The sequence below is a fragment of the Castor canadensis genome, chromosome 14, assembly GCF_047511655.1.
Source record: "Castor canadensis chromosome 14, mCasCan1.hap1v2, whole genome shotgun sequence".
Lineage (NCBI taxonomy): Eukaryota > Metazoa > Chordata > Mammalia > Rodentia > Castoridae > Castor > Castor canadensis.
In genome coordinates this window covers 31,173,605-31,187,036 of record NC_133399.1, presented here as the reverse complement: position 1 = coordinate 31,187,036, position 13,432 = coordinate 31,173,605, and the positions used below count along the sequence as shown (strand labels likewise).

At 42.0% G+C, this 13,432-nt stretch overlaps 1 protein-coding gene and 1 pseudogene across 1 annotated transcript; one reads left to right on the top strand and one right to left on the bottom strand.

Moving 5' to 3' along the window:
• Nucleotides 1–4,558: 4,558 nt before the first annotated feature.
• Nucleotides 4,559–7,526, bottom strand: LOC109678413 (autism susceptibility gene 2 protein-like; annotated as a pseudogene).
• Nucleotides 7,527–9,252: 1,726 nt separating this feature from the next.
• On the top strand, nt 9,253–11,012 carry LOC109678414 (olfactory receptor 7E178-like). Its single transcript, XM_074053299.1, is given in 2 exon segments — nt 9,253–9,263; nt 10,022–11,012. Coding segments are annotated over 2 exon segments (1,002 nt in total).
• Nucleotides 11,013–13,432: the final 2,420 nt, after the last annotated feature.

Genomic DNA, 13,432 nt, shown 5'->3' with positions numbered 1-13,432 from the left:
AGGTAGCTCAAAGGGCAAACAGAGGGTGACATGTACTGCCTCTGTTATAAGAAAAATGGCTGAGGTCAGAAGCAAAGATCACAGACAGTGTGGGACAGAACAATTCAGCACAAAGCTAATTCTTAGGCATAATATTTATATCACTGCACCTATGTACATCATCCTCATTTATTCTGCCCCCGAATATCAAAAGGCCCCCTGGATACAGTCAGGTATTGATTTCTTTCCTATTTGAGAAACTGATGTAAGTCAAAACATGTGCCTTAGATGTCTGTGGTTGACCTCTATATCTGTGCTTAAACATTTGCTTTGTTATGAAAACAATGAAAGATTAAGTACATCAGTCCCAAATACAGAAATTTTAGTTTTTAAATTTCTTCACATCTATGTTTATTTCCTCAGTAGGATAGACTTTTTTTTCCTCTGAGACACAGAATTTTCATTAGAGTTGCTTTCTAGTTGAAAACAATGCCTTGAATGAGGATTAAACAGATATGGGTGCTCCATATGAAGTTATTGTGTGTTGAATGTAAAAAATTATGGCAAAATAATATGCAGATATTATTGCTAATCATGTTAAATTTAATACTCATGTCATTCAATTAAGTCTCCTTAGATCAAAAATGATTTTTTCTTTACTTATGTAAAAGGAAATTTCATTTTTGTTCTAATGTATGCATATGCTGTTTATTTGGAGAGGAATGATTAACTCTCTTGTATTTGTGATTCCTCAGAGCCTATACACAGTTTGGAAAAGAAGGACCACCAAAACAACAAATAATCTGTGTAAAATATTAAAGATATAAAACACTGAAGTAATGGAAATATTCATTGTTCACAATTATTGACCATAATCATTGTGGCTTCAAAATATTGGGCACTTTCTTGTTTGCACTTTCATCCTTTTCAGAAGTGCTCTATGTTTTTCTTCTTTCTACCTTAGTCTCCTTTTATGGTAATTCAACAAATTTAAAAATTGTGTCTTCATTCTGGTAGAAAAAGAACATTGCCCATATTCACCTTCTTAACTTGATTTTTTACCCTTCCTCTCCTATTAGTGTCCTCTCTTTAGCATAATTTGTTTTTCATAATATTGTTTATATTTGTATTGTGTCTATCTATCACATACGACAGAAAACAAATGACCCTTCTCTTTCTGAGCCTAGCTTACTTCACTTAGCATAGAAAGGAGAAAAATAGAGGATATGAATGAATTTTTGTTATAATATATATATATATATATACATGGAAATGACTCAAGGGAACTCCACGTAGAGCTATCTTAAACAAACAAAAATATCTACTTCCAAAAATAGAGAACAGACAGATAACACAGGTCCTGTCTGTGGGGTTGGTACCAGAGGGAGAGGGGAGGATATACAGAAAGGGTGAGGGGGTCTGTAAATATTATAAATAATGTGTACTCATTCATGAAAATGGAAAAGTAAGACATGTTGAAATTATCCCAGAGATTGGGGGAGTAGTAGGGAATAAAGGCAAATAATGGAGGGGGTGAATTCAACTCTTATATATTGTAAGAACTTTTGTAAATATCACAATGTACCCCAGTAAAATAATGATATAATTAAAAAAGAAAATATGAAACAAACATAAATGTCTCATAGAACTAGAGGTAAGATTTAGAAAGCTCTTGTTTCTTTTAATACCTTGGATACACATGTGCTGTAGATAATCCTTTTAATCAAATTTACATAATTGAATTTATAAAATGTAGCAGAAGTTTTCATGGGTATGAAACCCAAGAAAGGGATTCAAAGAGAAGGGGAATGTAAAATTTATGGATACAGATGAGACCCTGCTTAGAGTTTAATATCACTTCAGGCTCCAGTGCTTTTTAACAATGTAAATCATCAATAGCTCACTTTTGAATTTTATATTTAAAAAATGAAACCACGATGACATATATATTTTAAATTTTAAATTTCACTTGTGTGTTGTGGGGGATATGTATTGTTCTCCCTCTCAATAATCACTCTCAGCTCACAGTGATGGAGAGATTCTCCGAGTGATTGGGACTGAAGTATTCATTTCATGATTCCCCTCCCAGGACACTGTCTTCTCTAGTAGAGGCAAACCAAAATACTGTTTCTTATAGGCTATGGAATTTCAGTCGTTTATTATGGAATTTTATTAATAGCTGACAAGATTTTTTGGTGTTATATTTGAAGAATATAAGATTATATTGGTAATGACTAACTTTTATTCATACAACAAATGTAGGCAATTAGTAGTAAAGTAAAACATGAATCAGTTGTTAGATTCATGGGTAGAGAATAGCCTCTAACCAAATAGTACATGGACAATGTCACTTTAATGTTGTGTAGAGAGGCATACAAGTTTAGAAAGAATTGTCCTAAATATAAACTGACAAATTTAATGATATCTCTCTCTCAGGTATCATTTTGAATCAGTTAAAGCCTTTGTTGTTAAAGTTCATACTTCACAGAAAGACATAAAATTTTATGTCAGTATAATGTGTACATGTCAGAGGGGAACTAGATGGTATGAAATACATTGCTTACATGAACTATAAATATTTTAAGTAAGTTTTAAAGAAAGTATAGATGCATAACTCAAGTGGTATGGAAAGTGAGAAAAATATACCTACAAAGTTTATGACAATAGTTTACTTTTGGTGACAGATGTACAAGAGTATAGAATTATGCAGATATACAAAGAATTCCCTTTTTATAGATGATAATTCACATTGATATTATATATGAGTTTTGAATGGCCTAATGTGAATGGTTTTATTTTTATATAGGTTTTAGATTTGTATTGGTGGCAATATCTGGTAATATCAGAAGAATTTTTTTTTATTTTTTAGGGTCTAGAAAGGACTTTATTACACACAGGAGAAAACAGCAAAAAGGTCCGTATAGAACAATCTCTTTACAATACTGAAGCTACGACTACAGGTCCAGTGTACATACTCCTTGGATTGTATTTTTTAGTTGTCTTTAAGAAAAAAACAAAACAAAAAAACCCACAACACTACACAACATCAGGTATCCACAAAAACTGAAGGTCACAACTAAACCTTTAGTTGACTACTAAAATAGGTATCTCTGCTCATTAGAAACAATGGTCTGTAGTTAACTTTTTTTCTTTTTTTTGCAAAAAACAGGATAACAATGTCAGATAGCACTTTTAATCTTACTAGAAGAACCAAATGGAACTAGTTTTATTTCATACATGTATTTTACAGTTCAGTAGAATATATTGAATTTCTCTGGTAGTAAAGTCATATTATCTCCAAATATGTAGACAAAAGGCTTAGTGTATTATAAAAGTATGATGAAGAGACAGTAAGATTGATCAATGCAAACTCAAAAACGCACGCACTCATGAGACTTTTTTTCTCTGCCACCTCTTGCCCTCTGCAATTCTTGATGGCTCCACAAGGCTGACCTCCTGCTTGGGCTGCTCCCAGACTTTTAATGACGAGCTGGAATATGAGCCCCTTGGGAAACTGCACCTAAATCCATCAGTTATCACGTACACTGAAGACATACCCATCAACCGGAAAAACTCAAGATTTTCTTTCAGGATCTGCTTGGGTGTAATTAAATCGAGTTGTAAATCGAGGAAGTGTGTGTACAGTTATGAAACAGGACACACTACCAAAAGCATGGCTCCCCCATGAGTTGTGTGTGGAATCACCATGGCGAGGAGGGATGCCAGCAACTCAAGAGTGTGTGACAGATGCCACCACCTGCCTGCCTGCTTGATTTTGCCATCTGAAAAACCCACCCCTCTCCCTGGCACTGGCTGTCCCTCATCCCCAGCCACTTTCCTGGGGTGCACCTCCCCCAAAACCCCACAAGTGGTCCCTTCAAGGCTGCGACCTGGGGAATGATTTGCAAACTGGGATGTTTCTTTGTTTGAGAAAAAAAGGGAAAAAAAGCAAGGAAAACAGTCATGTCATGTAAGTGCTTGTCCAGGGAAAATATGACCTTAAGTATGTTGTAAATGGATTTTGAAAAGGCTGCTTTGAGTCAGGTGGGCTTTTGTGCAAAGCCCCGACATTCATTGCATAGTTGAAGGGTTTAACTGTCTCTGACAATAGATGGGAACAACACCCAGGCGGGCTATGTTCACTGACGTTAGGTCAGCAGCACATTTGAAGAAGTATTATGTATTATGTTACTTAATCTTTACCTATTCACATTTGTACAAAGTAAAGCTTTCGTCTTACCTTTTGCATATATGAACCATGAGCTCACGACGCAATCCTTTTGTTTTTTTACACAACTATGTACACACTTCCCCTCTCTTCTGCAAGAAGCTTCTGCATGGTGACTTGAATGTGTGTGTCACACTCTCCCCCTGCTGTCATCATCTTGATGTCTGTCACCATCTTCAAATGAAAATGTTTCATACAAGGAACGGAAAAGAGTAGGAGACATGAGACTTGGCTGAAAAAATCAGAAGAGGTAGAAAAGCATCTGGAATCCTGCAGGGAAGGGAGTCTGGGATCTGCCCAAGACAAGGCTGAGGGTGGCCCCAACTATGTGTCCAGCCGGGTTAGGAGGCAGGCGTGCAGGCGCAGCTCACCGGGCCTCGATGTCCTTGAGCGTGTGCAAGGGTGGCCTGTCCCTGACCTCGGCTGACAGGGGCATAGTCCTTCTTGGGGAGCCCGGGCGGCCCCTCAGCGTGGAGATGAGCAGGGGCAGCGCGCTGAGCGTGGCTGCCGGGGGCGTCTTGTTGAGCAGCCCTTTCTGCTGGGTGGCCATGGGGCTGATGCGTGGGTAGTGCATGCTGGGCAGTCCGGGCGCCAGCAGCCCTGGGTGCGCCAGGTGGCCGTCCAGGGCGGCGGCGGTGTGCACGGGCGTGCAGCCGCTGGGGCTCTTAGTCATTGCGCAGGAGCTGCAGGCGCTCGCACTCGTCTAGGTGGCCGTGCTCGTGCTCCTGCCGCGGGTTGCCGGCCACCAGCGGGCCGTGGTGATGGTGGTGGTGATGGTGGTGGCTATAGTGCGGATCGCGGTCCCGGAAAGAGTGCTCGGCCTAGTACAGCCATGGTGCGGACAGAAGGTGCAGCGGGTCACCACGCAGCAGGAAGTCACGGCCTAGCGGGGTCCCTCCGGTGCAGGTCCAGCTCACGGTAGGGGTCCCGAAGCGGTCCCGCATGGGGTCCCAGTGGAAGGAGGGGTACGGGAAGCGTTCACCCCCAGGGATGGGGCTGAGGTCCATAAAGGGTGTCATCATGCGGGTCCGGTCCAGGCTGTCCAGGCTACCCATGGGGTGCATGCCCAACATGCCCACCGCCGTGGGCACGGACGCTAAGGTCTCCGCAGATGCAGAAGAGTTCACTGGGGGCTCAGTGGGCCGTGGGCCAGGTGGTGCAGCCTCAGGTCGTGGTCTCCTTGTGCTCCTCCTTGACCTTGACCTCTGGGCCCTTCTTGGGGTGTTTGAAGGCCACCTCGCCCTTGTGGGGCACCTTGGCCTCGCGGCCCCCCATGTGCTGCTGGGCCACGCTCCCACGCCCTCTCCTTGGGTTTGTCTTTCTCACGGGTCTCGGGGTTCAGGTGGCCCCGGATCTACTCTGCGGAGCTGTGCCCGTGGCCCAAGGCGCCCACTGGGAACACGGTACGCCGGAGAGGGGTGGCCGGAGTGTCGCTTCTCCATGCTGTCCCTTTCTTTGTCATCTGTACTAACAGATGAGTCTCGTTTATCTACATCTCTATCTCTGTCATGAGCAGCAGCAGACGCCCTGCGCTCCAGGTTACCTGGCTTCAGCCAGGGCGGAGGGGTCCGGAACGGCAGAGGCGTTTGGTGCAGCTGGTTCCAGGGTTGTGAAGGTTGATAAGATTCTACACACTGGGGCCATCCTTGTGGCCGAACACTGAGTCGGGTGTGACTGAAGGGTTTCCACCAACTGCTGCTAAGCCCGTGAAGGTGGATGGCCGATTGAAAGGCTCCAGGTGAGCAACAGGGTTGAGGAAGTTGCTGTGATGAGGAGGTGGCCTGAAAGGTGTCCCAGTTGGGTGTGCAGCACCAGTGGCAGAGAACAAGGTGGAAGGCCGTGCCAGGTCATGAGGGTGGTGGATGGCTTCAAAGAGACTGGGGCCTGGTGGGCGGCTCAGGAATTCAGGTTTCAGCCCAAAATCCAGTTTGTGCGGGTCTGACTGCATTTGTTTCTTGACTTTCTGTTGGTGGTAGTAGATTTGCCAGGCAATATGAACGTGCATTGCACACCACTTCCCTGGTTTCCTTAACATGGGTCTGAAAGGATCTGTCAACCTTGGGTCCTTCTGGAGTAAAGTGTGTGGGACTGTCCCAGGCCGAGCAGCAACATCAATAGGGTTGGATATCTTGAGCTGAAACGCTCCTTGTAGTGACCCAAAAGGACCAGTAGGTGGGATCATGGGGGGGATGCCCGACACCGCAGGAGGGTAGGAATGTAAGAGCATGGGAGATGCTAGCGTTGGCATGATGGCGGTGGGTGGGATGGCGTGGGGGAACGGTGTGAAGGTGTGCTGGTGTGTGTGCTGGTGGGTATGCTGATGCTGATGCTGGTGGAACTCGGTCAGCAGGTAGGGTGGAGGGCCCAGGGAAGCCCCATGGTCAGCATTCTGAAAGGCCAAGAAACGCGTTTTCAGTTCCTGTGGCAAGATGTCTTGCTCTGAGTAGTTGCTCCCAGCAGGGTGTCCAGGGAGCAGACTCCTTGCTGTCTGTGGTGGTGGAGGAGGCAAAGCCATGGGAGGGACAAACATATTGGGGTGATGTGAGTGTGCAAGGGGTGGGTGGCTGGAGGGTGGGTGTGAAGCTGTGTAGGGGACTGTGGTTAGGCAAGGACAGGGGGAATGGTGAGGCAGAGGGGTGATGGGAGAGGTGAGGAGGGGCAGGCTGGGACTTAGCTGGGGTACTGCTCCTGCTACTGCTTAAACTGTTGAGGCTCAAGCTGCTGCTGTTGTAGACAGACAGAGGCTGGGAGAGGCTCTGGGCAGGGTGGGCTTGCACAGGTGGGAGGGTCTGGTGCAGCAGCTGGGTGGGGGACTGAGGCCTGGGTGTCCGCTGCACCTGAGGCTGTGGGGAGGGCTGCAGCTGGACCTCTGAGGGGCCCTGAGGTGGCTGTGTATTGGGAGAAGGAGGCTGGGGAGGAACCTCTGTGCACTGCACAAAGTTGGGGTCCAGAGAAGGAGCCTGGGGCTGGGGCTCCGCCTGAGGCTGGGGAACTGGCTGGGGGACCTACAGGCAGGGATCTTTAAGCACCACAGGCTCAAAGATTTGCTCTTTGCAACAGTCCTGGCTCTTCTCCTGGCTTCTCTCTACACCCGATATCTTAGGGACAATAGGCCCGGCATCCTGACTGTCATGTTCAGGCAGCGTGCCAACACCTAACTCCAAATCTTTGTTTACAGTAACAGTGTTAAAGAGCTTCTCAGAGCTGGTATCTGATGCCTGGTCGCAAGAGGATAAGCGGTGCTGTCAGCCCCAAGTTCATAGTTGGAGTCCTTAGCAGGGCTCCCAATGATGGGTGATCATCAGACCTTAGGGGGCATGGGGCGGGGGGTGGGCACCAAAACATGCTGAGAAAACGCCCAACTCCAGCCCGGCTGAGATTGCACGAGTCTCGGTTCCTTTCTCGCCAAAGTCCGCACACGAAGCAAATCCGAAGAGGAGCGGCGCCTCCGGGAGGCCAAGAGCCAGCGCCACGCGCTCACATCCAGAGCGGCCTAGTCCCGCCAGGACGCCGGCCGCCCTCTGCCTCCTATTCTCCTGTGGCGCGCGGGCGGGCGGGCTTCGCGCGCTGGCGGCGCCTCTTGGCCACAGCTCGCGCGGGCGCCCAGGGCTGGCTAGGCTCCGGCCCGCGCTCGGCTTGCGGGCGCCTGCCTCTCCCGCCGGCTGCCCGACTCAAGTGAACTCCATCTGCGATCACCGCGGGCTCTCTGGATCGTGGCAGGAGGGGCGGCGGCTCTCGGGGCCTAGCTCCAGACGGCTCCCCGACTGCGCCGAGCGCCTCTTGCAGATGCTCGCAGCTCTCTGAGCGGGACTTCGCGGAGCGCTGAGCACGAGCCGCGGGGGCCGCCGCCCCTCCCCCGGCCCGCCCTGCCCCGCGTGCCCCGCCCCTCGCCGCCCCTCCTCAGAAGAATATTTTTAATGCCAGAAAGTTTCTAAGCAGTAGTTCCAACATTGTAGAAAAGAATCAGAATTTTCACATGCAGATTTAATATATATATACATACATACATACATATACATGGAGTGAGAGAGAGTACCCATATGGACAGAATCTATCTATCTATCTATCATCTATCTATTTATCTATATCCACAGGGAAATGTATGTATAAATGGGATTGAATTCCACAAGCCCTCACAATTTAAAAAGTTTCCTACTATCTTTCTCATAAAAACATTTTAGACACAAAATTGTTATTCCCATTTTATAGTTGAGGAAACTTTTCAAGTATGTTTACCTTATTTCTTGTACCTTCTCTCACTCTGTTTTATTTATTTTTGGCAGTACTAAGGTTTGAACTCAGGACTCAGGAGGTCTACCTTTTGAGTCACACTCCAGAACTGTATTTTTTCTTTTGGAACTTTTTTTGTAATTAAATCACAGTATGAGTTCAGAATAAGAAGGTTCCAAGCACTGAAGTTGCATTTAGATTCTGTGGTTATAAAATTGGAGCCACCTTAAAATTTAATATTGTCTTAAAAGCAATGAAAAGGTATTAGCAGAAAATTGAAAAATACAGAAGGAAGAGAAAGGAAAAATAACGATCTATCTTCATGTTAGATCTTTCTAAGATAATAAGGGGTTGAAAGAAAAGTTTCCAAATTTAACAAAAAAATCTAGCCAAGTACTTTTACCTTTTTTCCTTTCTTTTCCTTTCCTTCCTTTCTATTTTCTTTCCTTTCCCTTCCCTCCCCTTCTCTTCTTTATTTCTTCTTTTCCTTCCTTCCTCCATCTCTCTCCCTTCTCTTGATTTCCTTCCTTCTTTCCTTCCTTTCTTCCTTCCATCCTTCCTTCCTTCCTTCCTTCTTACTTCTCCATCCCTCTCTCCTTTCTCTCTCTCTCTCTCTGTCTCTCTCTCTCTCTCTCTCTCTGTCATACAAGTTCTCACTCTATAGCCTAGGCAGACCTTGAACTCATGATACTCCAGCCATAATCTCTGAAGTCCTCAGATTCCTGAGTTCTGGGATTATAGCTGTTCATGACTACATTCAGCTAACATTTTATCATTCTTTAACTGTTGACAGGTATTATGTACACTGATGCCACATGCGGGATTTGTAATGTCATGCCATATATGCATTTAACCAAATCATATTTCTCAAAATTTGAAGTCCACCAAAGAAATGCATAGCATTTATTCAAGAAATAATTGTTAAAACACCTCCTGGAGTTGAGTGAGAACTTATATTCACAAAAAAGGATGGATGAAAAGTGCAAGGATTATTAAAAGAATAAAAAACTACAGGAAGTTAAATGACAAAGCAATGTTTTTTGACATTGAAACATAAACTTTAATTTAGTATTTAAATGATGTGGTTTTAGCTCCTATAAATAATTTACAACCATTTTAATGAAGGGAATTTTTTGCACAATCCTAGAATAATGTTTGGTAACCGTTAGTCTTTGGGTACTTCTTAATTTTCCTTGATGACAATGATTATTTTTCCTAAAATAGGAAGATCATTTCTTACTTACTAATTTTTTTAAAATTATAGGTGGTATTTCACTGGGATTATGGACTGGATATGGTGATGTTTTCTAACATTGCTCCACTCAGTATTTCTCCAGCAATTGAAGACATACAAAATAATATAGTTGACAACTATTAAGACCAGGGGCTAATGTACATTCTACTTAGAACAGAACTTTGGTGTTACAGAAGAAACATGGAAATATTATAAAAGAAAGGTTTTGGTATACTTAGCAGATAAATGATTTATGAAGAAAGGAAGAAAGGGTTTGTCAAAGAAGGAATATTGCTGAAGATGGATGGAAATCAAGTGTGAATTCTTGTGAATATCTGAGTTAAAAATAGAGGTCTCTGCATTGTTTTTCTGTGCACTAACCATTTTGTTTTCAAAAGGTGTGAAATCAGCGTAGGACAACAAAATCTAACAATTGTCTCAGAATTCCATCTCTTGGGAATCTCAGATGATCCAGACCTCCAGCCAATCCTCTCTGGATTATTCTTGTCCATGTACCTAGTCACAGTGCTTGGGAACCTGCTCATCATCCTGGCTGTCATCTCTGATTCTCACCTGCACACCCCTATGTACTTCTTCCTCTGTAACCTATCAGCAACTGACATATGTTTCATTTCTACCATGGTCCCAAAGGTGATTATAAATATTGAAACTCACAGCACAGTCATCTCCTATGTGGGCTGCCTGGCACAGATGTCTCTTTTTATCATTTTTGGATGTATGGATGATATGCTTCTGACAGTGGTGGCCTATGACCGGTTTTTGGCCATCTGTTACCCACTGCATTACTCAGTCATCATGAACCCTCACCTATGTGTCTTGTTGGTGTTTTTGTCTTTTTTCATTAGCCTTTTGGACTCACTTCTGCACAATTTTATTCCCTTACAATTTCCCTACTTCAAGGATGTGGAAATTTCCAATTTCTTCTGTGACCCTTCTCAAGTCCTTAATCTTGCATGTTCAGATGCTTTTACCAACAAAGTAGTTATTGGCTTTGTTGTTATTATCTCTGGATTTCTTCCTATCTCAGGGATCTTTATTTCCTACTATAAAATAGTTTCCTCAATTTTGAGAATCCCATCATAAGTTGGGAAGTGTAAAGCTTTTTCCACATGTGGGTCTCATCTGTCAATTGTTTGTTTATTTTATGGAACAGGCTTTGGAGTGTACCTCAGTTCTGCTGTCTCACATTCTCCCAGAAATTGTGCACTGGTCTCAGTGATATACACAGTAGTCACACCTATGCTTAATCCCTTCATCTACAGCCTGAGGAACAAGGACATCAAAAACACTCTGTGGCATCTCCGTATGTGTAGAATTTAACCTCAGAATTGGTGGCATCCAATTGGAATATAGTTTAGAAAACACAGCATAAGTAAACATTAACCATGTAAATGAAGCCCTCTTCTTCACAATAGTTTTGTAGTTTGTGGATTTTAATTTATCATGTTATATAACAGTGTGTATTTATATATATTTACCATAACAGTGATCAATATATTTTTTCAGTGATCAATATATTATGCACATGGATCTTTGAAAAAATTAACTAGCTCCAGAAAGATTTGAACCATATGTTCTTTCTCTTATGTGTCAAGTAAACTGTACACTTCAAAGTAGAATAGTGATGACTTGGGATTGAGATGGGTGCTTGAGAAGCAAGTGTAGAAAGAGTAGTTCAATGCATGCTTCATGGATGCTTGAAAATATTACACTGAATCTCACTAATGTGTATAATTTATATGTGTTAATTAGAAAATAAGTAAATATTACACTTATGCTTGCTACTTAGCAAATGAAGTTACCATAGACTGTGTTGGTTTCTCTTCTCTTTCCTCCACTAATAAGAAAAGCTCCTTATAGATTTGGATAACAAATCTGACTGATTAAGAGTTCTGTATGATGAGACGCCAAAGTGAGCAGATACTTTTAATAATCAAACTGTGTTTTTAGACTGTCAACCTGATTACTTCAATCCAATTGGCATATGTCTGCACCTCCCATGTTTGTGTATTGCTTTTGTGTTCTGCTACTTTGCTGAATTTTCTTATGAGATCTAAAAGTTTTTTTGATGGAGTTTTTAGGACCTTTCATGTATAAGATCATACCATCAACACATAGGATTAATTTGACTTTGTCCATCCCTATTTGCATCCCTTTTATTTTTTCTCCTATCTTTCTGCTATGTTAAGCATTCCAATACTACATTAAATATGAGTGGTAACAGTGGACACCCTTCTCATTCCTGATTTTAAAGGAAATGGTTGCGATTTTTCTCTAATTGCTATGATGTTGGCTATTGGTTGCTGTATACAGCCTTTAGAATGTTAGTAATTCCCCTTCTATTCTTAGTTTCTTTGGAGCTTTTATTAGGAAACGATGTTGAATTTCGTTGAAGGCTTTCTATTTCTACTGAGATTATAATTTTTGTGATTTATTCTCTTTATTTTTAGAATCATCATCATAATCACCATCATAATTTGAGATCATGATTCCATCAGTGAATGAGATAATGTGATATTTGGCTTTTCAGTCTGTTTATCTCACCATGATATTCTTCAGTTCTATACATTTTCCTGCAAATGAAAATATTTCATTTTTGGTTTTTAAAGCATTTTTAATTTGCATATAATAGTTTTATAAGGGGTTTCTTTGTGACAATTCTATATATGCATACAATGAACTCTAGTTTGGTTCATCCCATCCATTCTTTTCCCTCTTACTGCTCCCGTTCATAAAATGATATTGACAGGTTTTACCCCCTTAACTTACCCTTCAATTACCACTAGGGTCCTACCCTAACATGCTGTTTTACATCACGGTATTTCGTTGTTTAAATAAACATTTAAACAATGAACTGGGCTCATTGTTCAGTGGGGTTTTGCCTTGGTGTTTTACCAATAAATATATTGTTCTTCCACCCATCTAATTCCCACTTCCTTTCACACTTCCTTTCTCTTTTCACCCTACCCTGTATTGTTTAACATTTTTAGTGCATTTCATTGTGTCTGGTTCCTACAAAAATACCATGTAAATTTCAATATCATTTGCTTTCTATCATTCTATTCTTTTCCTTCTCCACTAATCTCCTCTGATATTTCCACTATTGGAAAAATGTTCTGTATATATAAGCATATATGGTAATACTTATATTTATATTTGGAGCTATCTTCTACATATGAGAGAAAATATGCAACCTTTTTATTTCTGAACCTGCTTACTTCACTTAACATTATGTTCTCCAGTTCAATTCATTTACCTGTGAACAATAAAAACAATTATTCTTTATGGCTGAATAATATTCTATTATACATACACATGTATGAAGGGATATATCACATTTTCTTAATTGATTCATCATTTGTAGGGGATCCTTTTGTTTCTATAGTTTGGCTATTGTGAGTAATGCTACAATAAACATTGCTATGCAAGTGCCTTTATTGTATCCTTATTTACATTCCCTTGCATATTATCTGGGAATGGCATTTCTGGATCATATGGTAGTTATATTTTTAGTTTTTTAGGAACCTCCACATTGTTTTCCATAGTAGTTGTATTAACTTACATTCCCACAAAGATTGTATAAGGGTTCTTTTTCTTCAAATATTTACCAATATTTACTTTTCTTTGTGTTCTTGATGATAGCCATTCTAACAGGAGTGAAGTGGAATCTTAATGTGGTTTTGATTGGCATTTCTTTTATGACTGAGGAGGTTGTGCATTTCTTCACATTTTATTTGGGC